The 27398-nt window shown below is 40.2% G+C and overlaps 1 protein-coding gene across 1 annotated transcript in view; it reads right to left on the reverse strand.

The window, feature by feature from the left end:
- Positions 1-27398, reverse strand: part of LOC121953749 (neuronal PAS domain-containing protein 3) — a 291906-nt gene that overhangs the window by 136657 nt on the left and 127851 nt on the right. Inside the window, 1 exon segment of the mRNA XM_042500962.1 lies at positions 9962-10222. Coding sequence (XP_042356896.1) covers positions 9962-10222 — 261 coding nt within the window.

The following is a 27398-nucleotide window of genomic DNA, read 5'->3' on the forward strand; positions in this document are numbered from 1 at the left end:
AGTTTTGCTGGTCTTTTTTTCTTTCTTTTTTGTATTTAGCTTATTTAAGGTCATTTTCCTGTTCTTTTTACTAAATTCTTGCTTTTTTGGATAATTTTTGATAATTTTGTTGCTCATTACAAAGTGTTAACGTTCTTTTTTGTGTGTGTGTGTGATTTTTTTGTTTTTTTTTTAAATTTTCTGATAATTCGTATCTTTTTACAACTTTCGAGCTACGTGCGCTATTTCTTTTTTTGTTACTCATTGTCATCTTCATGTGTTTATGAAAGAAATCGAGCCAATTTGCTTTGGTTTGAAAGGGTTAATGATTGTAAAAAAGCAAGAGTGCTATCAGTTTTGGCTTACGAACTCCAGTATCTCTGCAGAATGACACCTTGCTCTACTTGCTTTTATGCTCTTATTTTTTTTTAATGACTTGTAAATATGCTTTTATTTTGTTTGTTTTTATGTTTTTTTTAAATGCTAATGCTTTTATCTTGTAGCACTTTGAGATTTGTTCCAAAGTGCATCACAGGTAAAATCTATTATTATCATTATTATTATTATTATTTATTATTATTATTATTATCATTATTATTATCATTATTATTATTATTATTATGATGATGATGATGATAATAAGGAGGCAGGATGAGGTGAGTTGGGGACTCTGAGTCCCGGCCGGACTGCAGGCGGGGCTGGGGAGGTGGGAGGGGTTTTCGATGCGAGCGCAGTGTTTATCCGGGTGTCGGGGTCACTGTGTTCCCTCAGTATAATGGAGGAAGCCATTAGCCCAGCCAGCAGGCCGCATCATAAAAACGTCAGCTGGTACAAAGAGACGAGATGGATCATAACGAGACGAGACTCCCGCTGCTCTCGCTCTCTGTCTCTCTGCCTCTCTCTCTCTGCCTCACTGATAGCCTCTGTCTCTCTAATTGACTGTCTCGTTTATTTTTCTCTCTTTCTCCCCCCGTCTCGTCTTTATCCCTCTCATTTTTCTACACAGTCTCTCTCCTCTGATGCTGCTCTTTTCTCCTCTCTCTCTCTTTCTGAGCACTTACGGTTTCGCTAAGCAGGAGGTTGATTTTGTGTAAAGCGGCAGTCTGGTTGTATGTAATGCTAAGTGGATGGGAACACACACACACTTAAAAGCACGCTTTTTAGAGCGCGAGGAGTCGGCTAACATCGACGTAAAATGTAGACGATGTTTCACAACATGATTTCTGGCGTGCGGATATCAGCTGCAGCAACGTTTTACCACAAGTGTGTTGGACGGGGACTGTGTGCGGACGTGTCACTATGATGGAAACGAGGATCTGATTTGACTCGACATTTCTCGACTCGATATCACAATAACCACTAACCACAATAATGACTACGTGGAGTCAGCCATCTTGTATGCAGCGGTCTGCTGCAGCAGGAGACGGGACAAACAAAAGAGAAGGACGGTGGAAAAACTACAGGCCATTATGGACAAAAATCCCAAACCCCAAACCCCAAACCCTCGGTGCTCTGGGTTTGTTTGCTGTTGCAGTTCAGAAAACTGTTTATTTTTCTCAAACTGGAGATTTTTAAAATCAGAGTTGAAACATGCAACTAATTCTAACGTGCCAGTCTGCAATGTTCTTAAAATCTGCCTATTAAAATCACTGGGCCTCATTCACTGAGAAGAAATTTCTTCTTAAAAACTGCTGACAAACTTTTAATGAAGATTCTGACATTCACCGAAGTTTTCCTTTTTGGGATTTGTTCGTGGGGAAGAACAGAATGTACACACACTGAAGAGCACTTTTATGCACATTTAAGTGCTGTTATGTTTGAGAAAAATAAAGTGCTTCTTGCATTTTCTTTTGTTTTACAGCTTTATAATATTACATTTTTTAAGTTTCAATAATAATTTTGTAATTTAGAATAATGTGCTGACTCGGGGTCCAGGTCTGTGTCCAGACGTTCGGACCTGAACAACAAACCCTACAAACCCCGAATCAGGATTATGATTTTGACCATAATCCTGCAGCCCCACCAACACATGATGACATCAGTCAGACTACGATGAACTTCATCGCTTCTTAAACGAGATTTTTTAGCTTCCAGTCTGCACACCCTCAACATTTATTTACATTAATAATCATAAACAGGTTCTGAAAGGTGACACACAAGAAATACTTTCACATTAAAATCCACATCAAATGACCCTGAAGGCACGCACACACACACATGCGCACACACACGCGCACACACACACACACACACACACACACACACGCACACACACACACACACGCGCACACACACACACACCATGCTAAATCCCACCTTGTGCCTTATGAGCTCCTGTACCAAGTCATAAATAGGTTTGTGGGTCTTATAAAAAATGCCATAATTTATATTTTAATAACCGAGAGCGAAGAAATTTATACAGAATGTAAAGCAGCGAGTGTGTGTGTGTGTGTGTGTGCGCGTGTGTGTGTTTTACAAAATGTGTGAGCTCTGTTTGCATTTATGCATGTATACGTGTGTGTCCTTAGTATGAACATGTGTATTAGTGAGAGTAAAGTTTGTTTGCGCGTTTGTTTATAGGAGTGTGTGTGAGGTTGTTTTTGCTTGTATGTGGAGTACAGTGACTGTGTGTGCGTGTATCGGTGTGTGTGTGTGTGTGTCTTGATTGTAGACTGGCTCATGAAGTGTGGCATTTTGGTGTCTGCTGCTCTCTGCATGCATAATGAATAGCCAGGTGTCGGAGGGGGTCACACACACACACACACACACACACACACACACACACACACACACACACACACGCGCACACACGCACACACACGCACGCAGACGCAACAGACTGTCAGACAGACACACAGAAGCTGAAACACTCACCAGTGGACACACATACTGTATGCGCATGTGCAACCGCACACACCGTCGTAAATTCTCACATAAACACTTCGACAAACATTCAGTCACACACACAGAGGCGGCGAGCGGTCAGTCGTATAAACACACACACACACACACACACACACACACACACACACACACACACACACACACACACACACACACACAGAGTGAGGCTGGTGTCAGGATGCTCCAAAGGTCACGGTTGTTTGTGTGGCGTCCTGCAGCAGATGTGGAGACTCTCTGACAGGAAGTCAAAACCTCCAACACTAAACTGTAGAAGAGCAACTGATGGGTCAATTACTGCAAAGGTCAACGAGGAGGAGGAGAGGAGGAGAGGAGGAGGAGGAGAGGAGGAGGAGAGGGGGAGGGAGGATGTTACCAAGAGGGAAAGGTGGAGCAGGAGGAGATATAGAAGTAAGGATGAGGAAGACTATGGGAGGAGGAGCTTATTGGGAGGAAGGATGGAGGAGGATGAAAGTGAGCAAAAAGGAAAGAGGGAAAGGGAGAGGAGAAAATGACAAGAGGATGAGGAGGAGAAAAAAAGGAGGAGGTTACATAGAAGAAGGGTAAAAGAGGATCAGAGGAAGAGAGAGGAGGAGGAGGGAAGGAGGAGAAGGTGATGGGAGGAGGACGAGGACGTAAAGGAGAGGAAGAGGAAGTTACAAAGAGGAAAGGGTGCAGAGAATAAAAGGGACAATAAGGGAGGGGAGACAAAGGAGGAAGAAATGGATGACAGAAGGAGAAGATGAAGACTGAAGAGGAGAACATTACAAGAGGAGGAGAGAGAGGAGAGGAGGAAGTTACAGAGTAGAAAGGTGGAGGAGGAAAAGAGGATGAGAAAAGGAGGAGAGGAGGCAGGAGTTACAAAGAAGGATGAGTCAAGGAGGATTAGAGGAAGAGAAAGGAGGAGAGGAGGGAAAGAGAAGATGATGATGGGAGGAGAACCCAGATTGTGAGAGAAGAGGAGAAGGAGGAGGATGCAAAGAAGTGAGGGTGGAGGAGGGTGAGAGGGAGAGAAAGGAGGGGAGTCAGAAGGAGGAGATGTATGAAGGAAGGAGAAGACGATGAAAAGGAGAAGATCACAAGAGGAGGAGAAAAAGGAGAGGAAGTTACAAAGTAGAAAGGTGGAAGAGGAGGGAGAGAGGAGGAGAGAGGAGGCGAGAAAGAGGAAAATATAAATAGAAAAACAGAAAGGAGGTGAAAAAGAAGAGAGAGGAGACAGAAATGGGACAAAAATGATGAAAATAAGAGAAATGAAGGGAGACCAAGACATGAGGAGGAGAAGGAGGCGGCTGAGCAGGAGGAGCAGCAGGGAGGAGTGGACATAAAGGAGGAGAGGAGGAGCTGAGAGAGGAGAAAGGAAACATGAACACAGAGAGGAAAATAGGTGAAAGGGAGAAAGATAAGTCAGAGGTGAAAAAGATAAATGGAGAGATGGAGGAGAGAGAAGAAGTGGGGGGAGGGAGGAGAGGAGGTGAAATGAGTTGAGACGGTGGACCACACACACACACACACACACACACACACACACACACACACACACAGAGTACAGTGTGTGTGATAATGAATCAACAGAGTGGAGGTCAAACAGCTCAGATAGCGGCTCATAGAGAGGAGCGCTTCATTTATTCACCTGCACCTCCCCACTGGAACTCACAGGAGCAAAAACACACACTCAAACGCACAATTTTAACAAATTTTCAGCTTTGTTGTATCGTTTCCTGAACTATTATTATTATTTATTTATTTAATTATTTCATTCATGTTTATCTTCCTGTTTAAGCACATTTCACTCTGTGGTATATCTTCATTTTAAATTATATATTTTTGCCGAAAAATCATATGCCATCATGTGATTTGTCGATTGAACTGATGTTTTTTCCTTTACAATTACTTTTATTTGATTTACTATGTAAACAATCACAAAATTTATATATTTCAATTACTTTAAATCCATTTTTCTCACAAAATTTTTGACATTTGAAAAATAAGATAAACTGCAAAGAAAACACACTTGAAAACTGCAGAACTAAAAGAGATAAATAAAGAAATGTAGGAACTAGGAAGCGATAAATAGTTATTATGGGGCCAAAAACAATATATAGCAATATTTTCCGTGGCAATATTATATCGACACATGGATGCCAAATATCGTTTTTACAGGAAAAACAAATACAAATTTTGGTAGCCTTTGAAAAAATGATCTTTTCAGTCCACTAGATACATTTTGCTGAAAAAAATTGCAGTGAGATGAACAGACTGAAATTTTTTTAGTTAGAAAAAAAAGTAATAATTCCAAATATATGTTTTCGCAATCCAGAACATAAGAAAAAAAAAGTGAAAATAAGCAAGAATATTTTATTATGACTTAAGTATATGATAATATCATGTCCCTAAATAAAGAGAAGGGAAGAGCATGAGGAAATAGATATAAGAACAGGGGGCAGAGAAAGAGAAAGAGAAAGAGAAGAAAGAGAAAGAGAAAGAGAGAAAGAGAAAGAGAGAAAGAGAAAAAGAGAAAGAGAACCTTAAAGAGAAAGAGAAAGAGACCTTAGAAAGAAGAATGGATGAAAAAAAGAGGAATGGAAGAAAAAATAAAGATAAGAAGAAGTCATGAGAAAACCAGAGAATTAATGAAAAAATAGAGGGAACAAATGAGTTTAGTCTCAGTGGGTGAAAGAGTATGGAGTCATCAGGAGGAATACTACACACACAGGCACGCACGCACGCAGACACACGCACGACACGCACGCACGCACACGCGCACACACACACACACACACACACACACACACACACACACACACACACAGAGCCATCTTCATTACCATCTTGCAGTTACCATGAACTGATGCAGAGCAGCTAAACAGAGGCCAAAATCAATAACTCTCTGCTGTACTGAACACGCTGCAACACACACACAGACACACACACACACACACGGTAACATACAAAACAATTACAAAGAGAAAAGGTGCACACACACACACACACACACACACACACACACACAAAAACACACACACACACACACACACAGTGGAGGATATTCATTCATTAGAGTCAGTCAATAGGAGAGGACAACCTGAAAAACACACACACACACACATTTTTATACACACAGCACAAACGATTGTGTGTATCATGTACTGTACATGTTCTGTGTGTGTGTGTGTGTGTGTGTGTGTGTGTGTGTGTGTGTGTGTGTGTGTGTGTGTGTGTAATTCGGAGACAAAATCTGATTAAACTGCATTTTCTCTTTGTGTGTTTCTGTGTGTGTGATATATATATACAAGGTGAGACCAGCCTCACCTTGCTCTGTGTGTGTGTGTGTGTGTGTGTGTGTGTGTGTGTGTGTGTGTGTGTGTGTGTGTGTGTGTGTGTGTTTGCAGATATGTAGTGTCGGCAAAAAATGTTATTGCATACTGTCAATCCCTCATTAGCTTTCAATTACTTTTAGTAGTCATACATTTTAGTATCTGCATCTATAAGCTGCAGAAATCAAGCAAATTTTGAACTATAAAGCAGCCCAGCGAGTTTACTAACATTAATAAGAACGTTATTTTATAACACGAGCCGTCGACGTGACGTCGTAAATGCATAAACATGGCGGGCAGTAGTCAATGTTTGGTCAATGGTAAGAAAGTTTTTATTAATTCACATATTAAATATAAATTTTTTGATCATATGTAAAGTGTAATATGGTATTAATGTGAACTGTTGTCCATGCAGAGAGACCTAGATTAAACATAAAAATATATAAAAGTATAATATATAATATATATACAGTAAAACTTCAACTAAAAGCCTAGTCCCAATTAGTCCGGGTTTTTTGGACGTATAAAACCGAGTTGTTGGCTTCCTGCTGCAGATAATGTGAGTTAGCTGCTTTAATCACACACACAAATATGTATATATGTTTAAAAGTTTATCAATATTGTCATGCTACACTCACTGTTACCTTAGTGAGATTCTTCAATTCAATCATTCAGTTAATTTTACTGAAACCATGAGCACCAAAAAGAAGACAGAATTATCAGCAGAGTGAAGATGCAAATAAAGAGATTAGCAGATGCAGAAGACTATCTTTAAAAAAGCAAAAGAAAAATGTCCAGAGAACTACATTCATATTCATCATAATAATATATTAATTAGAATTATTTATAATTCTGTGTCAGGTAAAGGTCTAGTTTCATCAGACGCACGAATACAGATTTAACAGACTCTTGTCAGCCAATCAGAGAGCAGTGTTTCCTCTAACGACTGCATATTTTAATCATTAATGATTTCCATTAGAATCAGATTTAGGTTAAAGGACAGGTCAGGTGTCACATGTGCGTGTGTGTGCACGTGTTGGTATGACTGCTTGTGAAATGTGACTTGTGTGTGAGTCTCAGAACTGTGTTAAAGGGAATATCCAACACACACACACACACACACACACACACACACACACACACACACACACACACACACACACACACACACACACACACACACACTAATCTGGCGTATACATTTCTGCTCTGGTCATTAAAATGCATGTGCCTCTTCAAAGCGCTGACAACAATGATGCCATCTGCTGCTGTGTGGTGACGGTATGTGCACACACATGCAAACACACACACACATTCAGAGACATGTGTAGAAATGTGCGCATACACACACACACACACACAGACATACACATGATTGCGCCGTCTCAAACACACAAACATTTACTTGCATTCACACGTTTGCACATCCTGAAGCACAAATCTTGTTCTTGTGCGGATTACAGCTCTGCATACGGGTAAATATCCTGGTTGGAGTTCGTAATGACACACACGCACGCACACTTAAACACACACACACACACACGGCACCAGAAATTTCAGGCAATTTGCTTTCATCTTTGGGTCATTCCTACAAGCCCAAACGTCCCTTTTAAAAGCGAGCGCTCCTCTTCTCCTCTAAGTGCGTCGCACAAAGGGCCCATTTCAAAGGCAAATTCCACTTAGATTCACAAGTGCTGTGTATACTCTGGTACTCCAGGCAGAAATTCATCAAAGCTTAATGTTCCCTTCACAGAAAATCACTTAGCGCAGAAGCTAGCCGTCTGTGTGTGTGTGTGTGTGTGTGTGTGTGTGTGTGTGTGTGTGTGTGTGTGTGTGTGTGTGTGTGTGAGAGCGTGCGGCTTTTCCATGTTGTTTGATAGCAGTTTAAAGGGCTGGACAATCACCGCAGCGCTGCTCACCTCCGGCCCGATATGCCTCTGTTTGTTTGTTCGGATCTATTAGAATAAAAGGGTTTGTTTGAAGATATAAAGACATGTTTATGCGGAGGCTAAATAAAAGGCTAAAGCTGCTGTTAAGGTTTAGTTTACAATGAGAGGCACTCTTAGCTGAAAAGTAAAAGTCAATCTGAGGTATTCTGGGTCAGCATTGATGAAAAGCTTTGTCGTATCCAAAAATAAAACATTTGCAGACATAATTTAAAGCCCTAACTTCTTTAGTTATTGCTGGAAAAGTGCAGTGCCCGTACAAACACTTGACTATTAGGAATCAGCCAGTTGCTGGGCCTGTGGTACTGATATTTTAATATATATACAAACAACTTCAACTCAACACTTCACCTCTAACCCAAATTTGAAGAAACTGCATCAAGGCCTTCTTTAGACATCATGAGAATAACATGAATGCAAGGTCACAGTGATATTGACCTCTGACCACCAAAACCTAATCAGTTTATCGTCGAGTCCAAATGGACGTTTGCGCCAAATTTGAATAAATTCTCTCACGTTGTTCTTGAGAGATCATGTTCAAGAGAATGAGACGGGTGCAAGGTCAAAAAGAGACCTTGACCTTTGATGTGGACATTTGTGCCAAATTTTAAAAAACTAACAGGCCCTCTTGAGATATCACGTTGTAATGCCAGTGCATATGCATAAAAACATAATATCTCAAACCTTTAGAGACTTCATATTAGGAGCTATAATGGATGAAAGATAGCAAAATAAATAAATAAAATAAAGTAGAGAAGCTTTCATTTTCAACTTTTTGCTGCAGAGACAAAATTACAGTTTCACTTACAATTACAAAATATTTTGAGACTGAACCTGAACTGAATTCTTGAGCCAGTGCGATCAAAGTCTTTGGAAAAGTTAAAGTAGACTGAGGCACACGTATGTCCACACACACTTAAAATAATTCACAGATACATTTTGACTAATCCTGATGCTGTTTATGTCTGCGTGAATGCACAGAGACAAGAGGAAGGATAAAAACTGGAGGATAATAACAACAAACAACCAAAGTTCCTGGTAATTTCTGAACACATAAACATGGAGTTCCTCCCAACAGTCAAATTTAGTCAATGTGTTCAGTCAGGCACCCAAGATTCAAGCCGAGCAAAGCTGCTGCAAACTACATATCATGAGCTCAATTTTGCTCCAGGAGTCGAGGAAAGCATCCGATGAACTGACTGAAACATTCCTCTGCTGTAATGCTTAAAGTTAAACCACGTTTGTATGAGGCCAACGAGCACTGACAAACCACAGAGAGAGAGAGAACGAGTTTTAGCTGATGCAACGGAGGTTAACGTCTGTTTGGACTGAAAAACACGGTCAATAAAGCTCAGCACTGAGGCTTTCAAACTGCAACATTTTGCTATTTTGTGAAAAGTTCGTTCTGTGGGCAGTTTTCATTGGGACTTTTCTTCAGCTCAGAAGTTTCCCAAATGTGACCTTGTTGCTTTAAAAATAATGGAGGAAAAGCCAAGATATGGCAAAAACAAACCAAGAAGCAACAAGAAAAGGACAAAGCATACTTTTACCAGCCTGTGCACCATCCAGTATCAAAGCTTCTCGAAGACTTACGTCCAGTTGGACTTGACATTGTTTGGCTATGATATCACCAAGAGGGAAAACTCTTGTTCAGAGGTTGAAAAATGCAAAAGGGGATTTACTGTCCAATGAATCATTGCTCTGGATCCTTAAGGAGTCTTTCTGTTGTTTTTCTGATGCACAAAACTAAAAAACTCTTTTCTGAAACTACACAGAGCCTCATAAAACAGTTTAAAGACAACCCCGTCCTGCAGCCCCGACCGTGTTGGTCCTACCTTTGACAGAGGTGTTGGGGGCGGCGGTCCCTCCATGCGCAGGTTCCACGGCGGGTCTCCCTGGTTGGCGAAGTCCCTCATCTTCAGGTAGCTAATGGTGAGCCGGATGATGGAGGCCTTGTCCAGCTGGCTGGTGATGGCGCCCGGCAGCGGCAGCATCTTCGCCAGCTCGTAAAACTCAAAGTTCTCCTTTCCCGCCGCGATCGCGCGCGCGTCCCGTGACTTCTCCTTCCTCAGAGCCTGCAGCCTGGACGGAGAACATCAAAATGTCAGAAATCTGATTATCGAAGACACAGTGGACTTCTTGTTGCAAAGGACAAAACTTCATGTGACAGCAGTGAAGACAACGTAAAGACAAATGAAAGAAAAGCCATCAACTTCATGTGTAGAAATTTAAGACAGTACATCTGAAAAACAAGCCCACATCCGCAATAGATGCATTTTTCATGACAGATTTCAGCTTACGAGGGCCAGATATGTAGCTGCCAAATTCTTCTGGACCAGCCAACCAACCAATAGACTGAACCACCATCAGAGCCAGCTATGGTTGCACCTAATAAAGAAATCAGAACTTTTGCAAGAAGTTCAAATAAGACTGTTATGTGAAACATACTTGTTAAACTATACCAATAATTAAACAGCTATTTAGTACATGATGTGTAAAAGCTGGAGAATCACAGATATTCCATCAGATTTAATCGCCAGTATGAGTTGAACTCAATGTTTTTTTTTTTTTTTCTAAAGACATAGTTGCACCATGACAAAAACCTGGAATTTCAAGGGTTAAAATTAATTCATATTTGATATTTATGATTAGGAATGATGTTGGTTAAAATTAAACTCTATGAAAATAGAACATTTTTATAGCCTGATTTGGAAAAGTACACTTTGGGTGGGGGGTGCAGAGTGGTTGGAGTGTGAGTATTTGACACTGTACAAAAATTAATAATGTATAAAAATCAATGTTGCTGCTAATCATGGACATATCATAATAATCAAAATAATAGTAATGTACTTAGCATGTAGTATAAATAAGAATAATAATTTTTGTGTTTTTTAAAAACATAGTGGTATCATGACAAAAACATGGCATTTAAAAGGTTAAAATTCTGAAAATGAATGAATATTTGCTATTTGTTATTAGGATTAATGTTGGTTTAAAAATTAAGTCAATGAAAGTACAAAATTGAACTAATGTGTAATATCTTTTAAAGCTTGATTTTTAAAAGAGCATTTTGTGTGCAGAGCGTACGAGTGTGTGTGATACTAAAGCGGGGCCTGAAGGGTTAATCTTGTTCTAATTTTAGTGATTTTCTTCTGGCCCCCCATTTGCTGATCACGATCCCACAAAAGATTGGAAAAGCTGAGTCAGACTTGTTCTGGTACTGGGATGATGACGAAGTGTGGATACGAGAATATGCAGATGACATCATCCTATGACTTTGTGTGACTGTCCTTCGTCACACTGACACGACGCCTTCAGATCGAAATAAGAACTTCAAACATCACCAGCAGACGTCACGTTTCTTCCTTTTCCTGCTTCCTTTACTATATCAGCTCACACTGATACGACACTATAACGTAAGTACCTGACAATCTGTCTGCTTTGCTTCATCCCATTACTTCCTCTCTTCCCCTCCATCACTTCACTCTATTACTTTATATGAAAGAGCTGCTCTGTTTATTCTCTCTCTCTCTTTCTCTCTCTTTTCTCTCTCTCTCTCCCTTCTCTCTCTCTCTCTCCCTCTCTCTTTCTCTCTCTCTCCCTCTCTCTCTCTCTCTTCTCCTCTCTCTCTCTCTCTCTCTCTCTCTCTCTTCCTCTCTCACCCTTCAACAACAACAGTGACGACCATACTTTCCTGCGGCCTCTCATCATCATCGGACGCCGTTATGAATTAACTCGGCAATAAATCAGCTGCTAAAAAACTCTGTGGGCTTCTAAATCCCTGTGGGCTTCCTGCCGGCCACACACACACACACACACACACACACACACACACACACACACACACACACATAAAGACAGGTGATTAATTTTTGCCGGAGCAAAAAAATGCAGGAGAAAGAGTGTTAGAGGGATAAAAGAGGGAGAGAGGGGGGATGTAAAGAGAAGGAGAGGGATGAGATGGAGGGATAGCAGCGGACAAACACTTTGGAGGGGGAGGAGGAGTTGTTTAGGGGCTATAGATGAAAAATGGCTGTCATCTGGCGAAGAATATCATTTTCATACTGTTTGTCATTTATTTATCGAGGAGAACAAACAGTAAATGAGGAGGAGAGGGAGACGGGTGAACTTGCATTTCACTGGTTTTATTTTCCTGCTCAAATTGACTCTCCCTGAACTTCCTCACTCTGATTTTAAAATCTGTAAACCTTACACATGTTGTCGCCCTCCAGCTTTAATTAGAATAAAAGGCTGATTGGTTTTTTTTTGTCATCGAATCTCGACATTGTTGGTGTCCTAGAAAGTGACAAAATTACTTCAGTTTTACTATGTTTTGTCAAACTGGACAGATGCAAGCTCATATACGTTTGTGGGAAAAGCTTCAGCCCAAAGCAAAATGTGTTTTACAAAACTGAACCATACGGATGGCGTGTGAAATCATCTCCACCTCTGGAGAAAAACCTGCAGCTACAGGAGCTGCTTCTCTCCGACTGAAAGATTAAGAAATGCTACGTGAAAGCAGCAACTCTGCACCTCTAATAACGGATGTCAATGTTGAAGTCCTGCAGCAGCAAGGACCAGCGCATCAGTCATTGATTGCTGTTCTGCATCTGAGTGAGGAAAACGAGGAGATTACGATCAGAAAGAACGACAGTGGACACAGAACAGCTCCTAAGATACACTTCAAAGTGTTGCAGGGCCGACAGCAAGGCCAAAGCCTTTTTCTCTATTGTGCTATAATGGAACTTTTTGGAGAAATAGCAGATTGGATGATCAATGTCACGCTCATCCTCCTGCAGGTGCACAGCGCCCGGCGTACTGACATCCACCTCCAACTTAAACTGCTGAGTTTAGGACGGCGAGCATAGGGGAGCTACAGAAAAGCCAATATTCTGACTACCTGAAGTGGGTTTTGGGGCTGATGAGCTCATCAACACTGGAAAAGTTTTTATGATAATAACAAGCCATCCCCAGAAAACGATGGAGCTCAAGACACCTTTGGGGGGCTGGAAAATCCATAAACACCTGCATTTGGCACCAACAGGGCCAACCTGACCCTGTCCGACCTCTTAAGCGGTTAACGGAGGCTTTTCCAAACCCATATTTTGGCCAATGTTAGAGTGAGGAAAGCGGACACAAACAAGCGAAAATTTTAACAAAGGGTTTTAACAAAATGTTTTAAAATATAATTATTATTAGTCAAAAGGAAGGAAATCTAAAAGATAAAAAGATGTGCTCTTATTTTGGAAAATCTGAACCACATACTTCTATATTCATAACAAAGTAAAGAAGGCAGCATTAGATTTTCATGTTCACTGTGTTCACTCTATTTTCTCACACAGATGAGTGTGTGTGTGCGTGTGTGTGTGTGCGTGTGCGTGTGCGTGTGCGTGTGCGTGTGTGTGTGTGAAGCCTGACGGCTGCCGGGAAAGCGAGGAGCAGCGAGGCAGACGGAATTTATTTGTTCCGCAAACTTGGAAAGCATTATGTTGATGGACAACAAATATGTCTTCATGTCTGTCCTCCGTGCGTGTGTGTGTGTGTGTGTGCGTGTGTGTGTGTGTGTGTGTGTGTGCCTGTGTTTAAGCGTGGATATGTGAGAGTGTGTGTAAGTGGACAAGGAGGTGTGTTTGACCTTGACTCAAACAGACATATTTATCATGTACCGGCTGAGTAGGTAAATGCAACACTTGTTGTGATCGGTTTGTGTGTGTGTGTGTGTGTGTGTGTGTGTGTGTGTGTGTGTGTGTGTGAGTGTGTATGTGTGTGTGCATTCGCACACGTGTGTCAGTGTTTGGGTCTTATAAACATGAAATGAAACCGAGTCGTAAAGTTCAGCCGGGTGACTTGATGGTGTTTTAAAGAGCTTGTCACGGCAGGCGAGGTGTGTGTGTGTGTGTGTGTGTGTGTGTGTGTGTGTGTGTGTGTGTGTGTGTGTGTGTGTGTGTGTGTGGTGTGTGTGTGTGTGTGTGTGTGTGTGTGTGAGATGTCGTAAAGTTCAGCGAGGTGGGTCGATGGCTTTTTAAAGAGCTTGTCAGCTGAAAGGAAGAAATATGTGTGTTTCCATGTGTATGTGACTATTTTAAGAGTGTGTAGGCAGAGAGCATGCTGGGAAGGTCACCGGGTGGTCGAGGTTTAACTTCCAGGTCAATTGGAGGTCAAACTTGCCATCAGTCATGTGACGTGGACGTGCTGTTGTCAGGCAGATTTACTGTTTGAGCTCAGCACACACTGCCTGTCGTGTAAAAATGATTGAAAATGAAGATATCCAAAGAGTTAACAGTATGAACGTATGATTCATCCGTGGTCACATGGTCCACGGTTTCAGACTTTCGGAGGCCTCAGAGTCCTTCACTGTCTGTCTCTTCATGTGAGGACACTCCCAGGTGTCTGTAGGTCAAGATACTGCAAGATAAAGACCTTGGAGATGTTTAGACTCCAGCTGTATGACGTGTGCATTAAACTTCAGAAGAGTGAGTCAGTGTTCTGTTTCTTTAAGTTTCTGGCGTCTCTTTGTTCGTGCACCTTCTGTACCAAGAGCTTCTCAAATCCAATTTATGTGTCATCATTTGAGATTAACTGTGACTCATCTAATTTATTTCATTATTCATCAAAATTAAGACTGACCAAGAGCACAAGTTTTTTCCATACGACTTTGGCGTTGTCGGCAGGATCCCGACAAAGACACACTGTTTAGGTAAAGAAAGAGCTCTCACTGCCGCTTGATTGGATATTAAACGAGAAAAAAAGGATCTGATTCAAAAACATCTTTACTCTGTTACATAATGTCCTATAAATTACATTTATAGAGAACTAATTTGAAAAGGGAAAAGTAATGCAGAGTGAATTGCCCAAGGATAATTTGACATGTTTACCAGAGAAACAGGGGCTCGAACCGCCGACCTGCTCTACCTCTGAGTCACAGCCGCCGCATGACCGGGTACGTGTCTGCAGTGTTTGGTTACCTGAAAAGGACGCCAGCTCTGACCATAATTCAGACAGCAATTACGTTGCCACAACACGATTAAAAAAGCGGCTTAGTAACATGCAAACATAATTACACGGAGACAGGGCTGCAGAGCACCTGCAGAGAAACTGCCACGCTCACATTCAAGTGTCATAACCAGCAAACTAAAACATCAGAGTTAGTGTAAAAAATAAAAAGTACTGTGGTTAAGTAATAACAGAATAAAATCCTCACACACGGCTCTGCCTGCCCTCTCCGTCATCATCATCCTCTGTTTCTAAGAATCTTGAAATTTGTGGCTTTTCTGTGTTTTAATTCTATGTAATCTTGATGTATACAGTATATTTACCTTTTTCTCTTCTTTTTACCGTAACATTACTGTATGCACATTATTGCCTCTACCTTAATTTTATTGATTTTTCTTCACTAAAAGCATGAGTAATCTAATGTCCACAGCTTCTCTAGTTTACTCAGTTTGGTGGAGTCGGAAACTAGCAATAGCAATAATCTCTATATGTATTTATCTTGATAATGAAATACATACATACATCAATAAATTAATAAATGCATCAACAGATAAATAAATAGACAGATAGATAAATAAAAACACCTTACACTTTGCTAATTTTCATAGGTTTACGGCCTGTCAGCCTGTTGCTGCAGCCATCAATACTTTCTAAAGACAAAATAAGTCCCATACTGTGACTGACTTGGAAAAAGACAGGTGATGTAGAGAAAGGTGAGACAGATGCTCAAGTAGCTTCACATCATTGAAAATGTACCGTGCAGACTGTATTGTTCAGAAGGAGGAGGAAACAAGAGTTTCAGATTTCACAGACATCTAAAAACTTCCTTGAAATTTTGTTTTTAATCATTATTTTTGACTTTAAACAGCCAAAATCTGCCTCTACATCACAGCTGACAGTCTCTATGTGTCACTTTTCAAACACCTTATTTTCAGACAATGAAGACAAAATTAAACTTATAATCTTTTAAAGCAGCTGAATGTTGACTGAAACACTATTCAGATTGTATTGTGTGGTTCGATTCCTCTGAGACTGAAGCACATTTACTTTGAGGCCCGCCTCATTTCGTTTGAACAGAAGTCGATTTTTGTTCCAATCACATTTTGGAATAAACTCTGCTTAATTTTTCTGTTCCGTCCAGATATCCGAGTATCTGTTTACATAATCAGCTCATCCATCCGCGGAGGCCAAACTGAGAGGAAGAATATTTCAGAGCGTATTTAAAAAAAATAAAATCCATGCAGGGACGTCTGCGGCGAGATAAAGAGAAACACGGCGAGCAATATGAAGAGAGAGATGAAGGCGGGAGATAAAACGCTGCACGGTGGCCGACGGGGAAATCTGGGGAGGTTTGAGGTCCTGACCGCTGATAGCCATCGCACGCACACACACACACACACACAACTTTACAATCTGTGGAGTTTGAGGCCTTTAACAACTGATAGGAATCTCTCTCTGCACACACAAACACACACAGTTAAACAAAGCCTGTGCAGATTTGAATCTGGTTAAGATGGACGTTCAGATACAAAGTGTGTGTTAGCGAGAGAGCACACGGGAAAATTAAATAATGTTAACAGAGTGATTCACAGAGCGAGAGAAAAGGGAAGAAAAAGACATTTCTGCAATTGTTAAAGAAACAAAGAAATGTAAAAAGAAAAAGGTAGAAAGAGGGAAAAAGTGTCTGTATTAATTTAAGTTATGACTTCAATCTGCAGCCAAAACTGAAAACTGAAAGGTGTAAAAGGAAAAAAAAAATCTAATTCTGGGTCTGTATTCATCAAGTGGCTGAAGAGAAGGAAATCAGTCCTAACAGGCAGAAAATACTCAGTTACATATTTAGTATCTTCTCAACCTAAGAATCAGGTCATAATAGCAATAACTGAATTTCTCTGATCAGTTCACCACTGAGGTACTTGGATGTTTGTGCAAAATTTGTGTAAGTCACCTCAAGGTGTACTTAAGATATCACATTCACAAATGAGAACTATAAGCACCTAATTTTAACCAGGCCAGTCAGTTCATCATTGAGTCCACATGGAAGTTTGTGCCAAATTTGAAGACAATCCCTTGTGGGCTTCTTGAAATATTGCATTAATAAGAATATGATGGATGCAAGGTCACAGTGACCTTCAACCACAATAACAGAATCAGTTAATCCCTGAGTCCTCTCAATCATTGGTGCCAAATTTAAAGAATTTCCCCCAAGATGTTTTGGAGATATTGCTTTCACAAGAATGAGAAGGATGCATGCTAACAGCAACATTTGACCACCAAAATCTAAGCAATTATTTGCTGTGTACATGGAAGTTTGTGCCAAATTTCCAAAAATCGCCTCAATGTGCACGTTCACAAAAATGTGACAGATGATGTCACTGATGAGGTGTGCCTGACATTTGACTACCAAAATCTAATCAGTTCACCATTGAATTTAAGTGGACATTTGTGCCAAATACTGTGTTCATAAGAAAGGGACAAACGTATGGACAACCAGCACACCCGCTATCAACAACACAGAAACATAAAAATATAAACTTTAAAAGCTGATGGGGAAAAACATTGCAAGGTAAAGTGACACGGACCTTCAACCACCAAGACCTACTCAGATCTCCATTGAGTCCAAGTGGAGGTTTGTGCCAAATTGATAGAAATCACCTAACCTGATATTTCAACTTAAGATATCACGTCCACAAGAACGAGACAGACAAGGTCAACATTGAACTTCAACTTGTGACTGCCAAAGTCTAATCAGTTCAGTCAGTTCATTATTGAGTCAAGTGGCTGTTTGTGCAAAATTTGACAAAATCCCCTCAAAGCATTATTGAGATATCACATTCACAAGGATGAAGATATACAAATTTGAAGAAACTCCTTGGCCTTCATGAGATATTGCATTCATTAGAAAGAGACGGATGCAAGGTCACAGTGACCTTGACCTTTGACCACGAAAACAGAATCAGTTCATTTTTGAGTCCACTTGAACATTGGTGCCAAATTTTACAAAATCCTCAGTCATTTTTGAGATATCGTGTTCACAAGAATAGGACATACATATATACAGACAACCAGGAATCATAATGCTTTTGGCCACAGCTACAGAGGCGGAAAAACAGAAACTTCAAGAGCTTGACGAGAAAATATCGAACGGTAAAGTGACAAGGATGTGGTTAAAGTTACAACTCATCCTCCAATAGAACAACCCTGCGACTAAATCAAAAGTCTAAGTTCTGCTTTAGTAGAAAAACAAAAATGAAATTCCGGTTTATTCTTTAAACATATAAAGGAAAGATTGAGACGGAGGTGAAGAGAAGAAAGATGAACTCTCATCTTTTATCTCGCTCTCCCTCCGTCCTCCTCTGATGCTCTCCCTGCTCCTTTCTCTCTCTCTTTCCCCGTCTTTCAATTCAGCCAATCAGGTGACCCACGGCCGAGGTTCCACCCCGTCAACTCCGGGAGGACGAGAACACACACACACACACACACACACACACACACACACACACACACACTCAGACAAAAGGCCCTTCAGGAGGAGGGTAATTGCTTCCATGGCGATGGGAAAGGAAGGCAGAGAACAAGTGTCACTTTGGATTAAGCCCCGCCTGCTGACATCGCCATGGCGATGACACCGCCGCTCGCTACGTGTGTGTGTGTTCACTGATCAGGGGACTGAGTGCCAAAACCAATCTACCCACTGAGAGAGAGAGAGGAGGGAAAGATGGGGAGAGAGAAGAAAGAGATGAACAGAAGGGAAGGAAGGAGAGGGGGGAGAGAGTGATGAAGAGGAGAAAATAAAAGGAGCAGTACAAAGACTAAAGATGAAGAGGAGAGAAGAGAAGAGAGAGGAGAGGAGGAGAGGAGAGGAGAGGAGAGGAGGGAGAGGAGAGAGGAGAGAAGAGAAGAGAAGAGAGAGGGGAGAGGAGAGGAGAGGAGAGAAGAGAAGAGAAGAGAAGAGAAGAGAAGAGAAGAGAAGAGAAGAGAAGCAAATAGGGATTGGCAGGAGGAGAAGGGGTTAATCTGATAGAGAGACGTGAGGAGAAAGAGTGAGATCAAACAAAAAAAAGAGAATAGGAGAAAAAGAGAGGTTGAGTGAGGTCCTACAGGCAGAGAGAGAGGCGTGTTAATGATTGAGCTCCTGTCGTGTATCGATCATAAAGGAACAATAACCCGGTCATCTGGTGAAATAAACCCAACAAATTATAGGATTAAAAAACACCCTGATGTGAAAGAGAGTGAGACAGAGATTTTGTGTTGTGTGTTTGTGTGTGTGAGCCTCCAACAACCAGCCATTATGTGTTAATCAGTTTTGTTGCTGCAGCCGTCGGACTGCAGCTCAACAGAAGACAACAAAACAGAGTAACATAAAAACCAGTCTGAGTCGGACTCGTGTCTAAAGCTGCAAACACACAAGTGTCTTTCAGTCTTCACATTAAAGTTTGTCCTTTATGTGCAGCCAAAATATGACGTATTACAAATTTGTCATCATGAGTATTATAGATCTTGAGTTCTGGTCAAAGGCATGTTTTATAAGGTCACAGTGACCTTGACTTTAGTCCACCAAAATCTAATCAGTAATTTAAGTTCTAAAGTTCTTCTAGGTGTTTCTGAACAACCCGTTCTCATTTCGAACTCATCAAATATGCATGCATCCACATGCAACTCGCACGGACGCATCAGATGATAACGTGGTCAGACAGGACCGCTGACAGTGTCAGGTAATTAAGCTGCCGGTAACCCGGTAATATAAGGAGCACGAGTGTGCTTATAGGGCGGGAAGGTGGGGAGTCAAACGTGGGAGTCCAGAGTTCACCTCCCATGTGAATGTGTGTTTTTTTGTTTTTCTCTACATCTTAACATGGGCTTTTTTTGCCTAAACCTAATCATTTGTGACAGCCGGCGCTGTTGTGTGAACATAGAGACCGTGCTGCTTCATCCCACCGTGTGCATTTGTTGACATCACCATAACAGCATCCCGGAGCATAAACAACTGACACACAAAGGACACCTAAAACGTCATGTTGACGCTGACCGAGTTTCACTATTTGACGAGTTCAGAATGAGAACATGTTGTCCGGAGATATCACGAACACAACAATACAATAAACAGATGGAAGAACAACCCACAAACATCATGCCTTTGGCCGCAGGTGTCAAGGGGGGGAAAGTGAGGCTGATGTGAAAATGTTCAAACCGGTTTGATATGAAGTCAAACACCGGACTGGACCAGTGTACCAGATTTGATCAGTGATGCTCCTGACTCAGACCCGGATAGAGCAGAACATGGCACCAAGCACTGCAAAACATCTACGCTCTCTGTCCACACTGAGTCCAGAAATATGCACTTCTGAGACTAACTCTGTCATGTCTCGTCACCCCAAAAAACTCATGAACTTTTTAGTAAACAAACACAGCGGGCAGCTCATCCCCTGCCAGTGTTTGCTGAATTTTCATCTCCTTCATGTTGCCGTGCTCGGATAAGAGCTCCATTTGTCCATTTATAAATATTCTGTTAAATACAAGTTCCTACGACATAAGTTGCATTTAAATGTTTATCTTTTTAATTTGCTAGAACAGGTCATAATGACAGATGCTTATTCAGCAGGTTTGCATAAAATCAAACCACTTCAAGCTCATACACTGGACCGGACAAATGAACCTAACACAAGTGTGGGCATTACATTATTATGGATGGATTCCACTAAAGGAAACCAAGAAAATATGATCTTTTCGTTGTATTTTGGGGGGCCGGACCATCTCAACCAAATATGAAACAAATCAGTGGTGAGTACAAAAACAGAAAAACAACGTAAACACCACAAGTGGAAGGAGTGTGTGTTTGTTTAATCTCTACCAGAGTTTCCTGCTACACCTCCTGCCGCTAAACACACTCACACGCAGACACACAGCATCATTACAAGGCTAATCATCCTCCAATAGGATTGTAGTGATGGAGGGATCAGTGTGAACCCCGACTGAGAACTGAGGCTAAGTCCCCCCATCCTACTGAGAGAGAGAGGGAGAGGGAGAGAGAGAGGGGGATCAGAAAAGATAAAAAAAGAGAAGGCGATAAGGAAACAGAAGAGGAGGAAAACTACAGGCTGAGTCAGAGGAGAGGAGTAAAAGAAAAAAGCAGCAGCGAACGACCAAGAAAGCCAAAAAAAATAAGGGAAAAAAGAATAAGGGAAGAGTTTTATTGTAAAGAAATCCTATCAAAACACTAAAAATATGTAAGACTTAAAAGTCTCAGTAATTCCCTAAAACAAGAGGAAATAGTGCATTTGTTGGGGACTATTTTTAGTGGCGGATTAATCTATATTTGGTGCTCTGAGTGAGTGTTTGTGGTGTGTAAACTAAATGTGTGTGTCAACATGTCACTTGGTGACACAGTGTGGCTCACTGATGTGTTTCTAACAGTTTTTTTGGACAACAATGGAGCTCTACGGCCCGGCTGATCCGGCTCTCTCTCATTGAGACATTTTGGAAAATGTCCCGCGGTGTTTGGACGCATTCGCGCCGTCTATCTGTTTTACCAATCTCAGCCTGCCACGCTGCTTTAACATCAACCCGAGCATGACAGCAGGCAAAGCCGGCTGCAGCGTACTGCTGCTAAAATACACACACACACACACACACACACACACACACACACACACACACACACACACACACACACACACACACACAAAAACACAGCTCCAGGTAATAACGCACTGTTTTATAGGAATAAATATTTGATATTTGATTTTACAGAATGGTGATTTGACATCAAAGCAGTTTATGAAAGCTTTCTTATCGTCTTTTTCTGGAGCGTTAAAGTCAAATCAGGTGTTTCTTCTGTAATGGAGTGCAGCAGCAGCTTCCCCCGCTCTCACTTTTTGTGCTTTGTAACGCCTAACACATCGTAGACTTTAAAACTAATAATTTAATATACTAACACTACTCAATAATACTTATATACCTGCAAAAATAAACTCCAAAATTAACAAAACTTTAAACCTGTTGTTAAACGCTTCTCTTTAGGTGCATTCAGATACCTTCCACAATTACGTTTTCTTTTGAAAATATTGGATAAAATGCAATGAGCAAGAAATGTACCCCAAATTGTGATAAAAACTTTTTTTAAAGCTAGGAAAAACTGTCCAGAGAACTGGAATTATAATTATCATACTGAAGAAGAAAGAATGTATATATTTCGAGTCTGGAAAATTCATTTAAACTTTTGGAGATGTTGTCTTTAATACTTAAAATAAAAAATTACAGAATTTCATGCAATGTATTACTAACTTTTATATTTCATGTCATAATAGGCAATTCATGACGACATCTTGATGGTTTGTGTCAGAAATTCCCAAAACAAACTTCTCTGTTTTCATATAAACTTTGCAAGTTTATTTTCATTTTTATTTTATTTATCTTTTTTTAACGGCATAAAGTGTTTGTCATTGCGTTTCACAGTTGTATGGTGTGATTCTATCTCCTTTCTTTTTTAATTTATTTAATTATTTATTTAATTTTTTTTAAATTAGGAATTAAAAACTTTTGAGTATTTTTTTAATTTTTTAACATCAGCATGTGTTTGTTATTTTTCACATTTGTATAGAGTTTTTTTTTCCCTCTTTTGTTTCTTTTATCCAGTTTGGTTTTGCAGTTGCAACAGAGATTTTTTTATTTTTATTAATTTTTTGTTTTTTGTGTGTTTTTCTTTTTCCTATTTGGTTTTGCAGTTGTGACGATGCATTTTCACCATTTGTTTTGGTTATTTTTTTATTTAACAAACTAGTTCATCCTCAAACACCTAACAGGCTACCTGCCAAAATTTAAAATAAATGAATAAATAATCATTTATTCATTTTTGTTTAGGTTGTTTTTGTTATCCAAAGGGTTGATTGGCAGTTAAACATCTTGATCACTGCGCTTCAAATGAATATAAGGTTTATGAAGAACATGAGCTTTAACATAAATGTTACACAGCACATAGTGATCGTTATATTCTGAGTAAATCACTTTAAAACCTGGCAGATACGTGTGTAACTGCCCAGTTCTATCAAACAAATATATATTTAAATTCCTCCTCATTTAAACAGTGGCATCATTTATGCAGAGAACATATATAATGTAAATTTTTGCTTCCAGACATTTTCTCATTTAATTTCACAACAGCGGTTATCTGCTTTGGAAGCTGAAACTTTAATGTGCAAATTCATTAATGCACAACAAAACACAATTAAGCAGAGCTCATATGACTAATATGATAATGAACATTACAGAGTAATAATGTGAATTTTATGGATATGAGTTGAGGGTATTAATTACTAAAGATGAATAGTAACATGAATTAATAACAACAAAACCCGACGTATTAATAAACGCAGGGTAGCAAATTACAGGGGGACATTTTGTAAGTAACATAACTTCTCAATGTCGACTATTAATAATAAAAACAAAACAAATACACCCAAAGTGAACACGTTAATGGGAGCAGCATTCATAATTCATGGTGTTAAATCAATCTGGTGCTGCTCGGAAATCATATATCAGTTTAATGTGCCTGCCGGATGAAAAAAAGATGAAGATTTATGCCACTGATGTTTGTTTTGGGGTTTTTTTTACTGTATTTACCTAATAAAGTTGGGGTTTTTTTTTGTTTGTTTTCTTTTGTTTTCAGATGCAGTAACTTCCACTGAGGTTTAACATCATAACAAGCTCAGATAAACTATATATTCTAAATGTGGCTATTGACATATTTACTGCTCTGAATTTTACAATCTGGATCCTTCTCTGAATACACATTAACATAAAACGGTCAGAGAAATAAAGACAAAATGATCTTAAATAATGCTGCCTAAACATGCGCTTCTGAAATATTATATTTAGGAGTTACGTGCACATGAACAACCCTCCAAAGGCATATTTACAAGTGAGAAATTTCCAAAAATTTCAACGATATCCGAGTTGCCGAGTCGTGATGTTTGCGTGACGTTTCAGGGCAGCAGAGATGGCAAAAAGCATGGAAGCAATGTCAAAAATTGATTTAAAATAAAAGATATTTCATGTAGCCTACCTGTAAGCAGGCATCACCAACTGGCGGACCGCAGTCCGGACCCGGACCAAAACTTTGTCCTATCCGGACCCGTGGCCAAGTTGTAATAAAATGTAATATTGAGAACAATATTTTTTTAGGAGTACTGCTGGGCAGTTGCTAAAGAAATAATCGAAACCAACATTCAGAATCTCTAACCAGCATAATCTTGCCCATGTTGGGTATTTATGTTTAAAAATTGCATCCCATGTTTTTGGGGTCTGTCCCACGCTCTCATGACACCAAGAAAAATCTCAAGCCAAAACACAGCGAGGGCAGAAGTGTTGAACAATCATGTAAAAAAGCAAATGACTTTGAGTGTAGAACAGCTGAGTGTTTGACAGCCACAGCATTTCATTATCGGGCTCAAATAGCTGATGGTCCGACAGCAGCGCAGTGAGACAGACAAACAGAGCGCAGCTTCTCCTCACAGCACCAAAATGTCTGAAACAGACACATCTGCAGAGGTGAGAGTGACTTCTTTAGACTCTACAGCGACTTAACGTGTTAGTTTCAGCTTTAATCAGACTTTGGATGAATTATTTAGAAACAGCAGGACGCATCGCTCTGTGTCTCATCCGGCCCCTCAGCCATAAGCCCTCATTATTATTACCAGGGGCAGATGTAATGTTTTGGGGGCCCGGGGCCACAAGCACATGAGCTTATTTTCAGCCTTTCTCTAACTGTGAATGTTGGCAGGCTGTTGGCAGCTATAGGAGAAGTAGGCCGACTCAAAAGTTTTTAATTCCTGAGTAAAATGATTAACAGCACAGAAGTTTGACAGAAGCTGAAGTCAGAGTCCTGCAGTCAGGAGAGGATGGCCTATTATCAGCACAATGTGCTTCAATTTACCTGAAGTTTTGTTTAAGATGGAGCTTTTCATTTTTTATTAATGCTGGAAAGTTAAATAAATAATAATAAATCACATGTTTATTACACTCCAACACACCATGGTCACATGACACTGAGTCAGTGAACTATGAGGCCAAAAGACTCCAAACTCGCCCAAAAAAGCAAAAGGCAAAATAATCGTTCATTAATCATAATCAAAGTAAAATGTTCAGTTAATGGTGATATTGATTTTAGGTATGAGACTCGGACCTTTGCTGGGAGGACATTTTAGTACCTGGACCTCTGTGAGTTTTAGTAGAATAGGTCCTCCAGTTGGTGATGCTGTTCTACAGTATATTTGTCATGTTCAATGTCTGACAGAAAATAAACATTTAAACCAAAATTAACCTTATGATATCTTCATATCTCACTTAGGAGTCAAAGGGAACCTTTAAGCTCGACAGAAATAGTGATTTGATGTATATCGTGATATACATCGATATCGACTGATATGAAAAAAAATATTGTGAAAAGACTTTATTCCATATCGCCCAGCCCTAGTATTAATGTTCTTAATGTTTTTTTTGCATGAACCCTGATAACAAGTCAGGTAAAGCTGTTTTTAAGATATAATTTAGTGGTTTAATATATCTTGAAATCATGGCTCACTTTCTACATTTCTTTAGCTGTTTGTTCTCAGCTCCATTTTATAACAAGATGCTGACTTGATATCATAAGTGCAAAAGTTGGCAGGCAAACATCAACGTTTGGTCAATGGATAGAAAAAAAAATCTACATTTTTGATCACACCCCAAACTTTTGACATCACACGAAAGGAGCACAACTTTTGAGGTAATACTTCCATATAAGGTCAAAAGATTTCTAGATTAAACAGGATGCAGATGAGATTTGGCATCGATTCAAAAGATTTCAAAATCAAACATCTAAATGTTTGTTGATTAAGTGATATGGACAGAATGAAAGATAACATCCAGTCCAGAGGTACACACACACACACACACACACACACACACATCACATCTGTGTCTCACACACACACACACACACACACACACACACACACACACTCACACACATACACACACACAGAGCTAAATTCAAGGATACACTTTGGACGTTGAAAAACGGAAATAAAAACCAAAACAATGAAGACAGATTGATCAAGATAAAGATGGAGAAAGACAGATCACACATGCTGAAGGGCAGAAAGAGGGATGATGAAAGAGGGATGCAAGAGGAGGAGGAGGAGGAGGAGGAGGAGGAGGAGGAGGTGACAGCTGCACGGGAAAGTTTAATCATCTTCACCTTCACCTCCGCTGAACTCCTCCCCCTCTCTCCCACTTTCATTTAGTCTTTTTCTTTCTCTTCTTTCCTCCTCACCTCATTCCCGTCCTCCACCCACTTTTATTTCATTTAATACCATTCCTTTTCTGTCTATTCCCCCTCTTTTCTCCTCTTCCTTGCCTACTTCCTCCCTGTCTCTCCATGCACTCCTCCTGTCCACCTTTCTGTGTTACCTCCTGCAGTCTCCCGCTCTCCGGTCTTATCTTTTAAAATAATTATAATTGCACATTAAAAAAATATACATATAAATATATATATTAAAAGTTCTTGTTTTTTGGCATGTTTTTTTGTTTTTGTTTTGTTTGGTTTATTTTTTGCCATTTTTGACGTCATTTTCTTGTGCGTTTTACTATTTTATTCCTTATTTCTGGGTAATTTCTTCTTTAGTTGCTTATTGTCGTCTTCACATGTTTTTGACAGAAATCAAGCCAATTTGCCCAGGTTTGCTCTTATTCACTCCTCCTCCTCCTCCTCCTCCTCCTCCTCCCTCTTTGCCTCTTCCCTCCATTCCCTAACTTTCTCTTTTCCTCTCTCCTTCTTTTTCGTCTTCCCTTGTCCTTATTTTACATCCTTTCTTTTCTCTCCATCTTTCCACTTCTCCTCCCCTCCTCTCTCCTTTGCTTTACTTTATTTTATGTCCTTACTGCCTCTCCTCCTTCTCTCTTTCATTTGCTCCTTTCTTTCTGTCCTCACTTTATCTCCTCTCCTTTTGTCCTCCCCTGTCCTTCTGTCTCCTTCTACCCTCCTCTAGTTTTCCATCTTGATATGTCCTAACTCCTTCTCCCCTTCCATCCTCCCTAACTGTCCTCTCCCCTCTTTTTTCATGTCCTCCTTGTTCCTACCTTCTCCTCCCCTCTCCTCTTTTCCTCCGCTATGTCCTCACTCCCTCACTCCCTGACTCTGCCACCTCCTTTACTCTGCTCCTCTCTTTTTTTTCTGTGTCCTTGCTTCCTCCCCTTTCTTTTCATCTCATCTCCTCTTTCCTTTTCT

The sequence above is a fragment of the Plectropomus leopardus genome, chromosome 14, assembly GCF_008729295.1.
Source record: "Plectropomus leopardus isolate mb chromosome 14, YSFRI_Pleo_2.0, whole genome shotgun sequence".
Lineage (NCBI taxonomy): Eukaryota > Metazoa > Chordata > Actinopteri > Perciformes > Serranidae > Plectropomus > Plectropomus leopardus.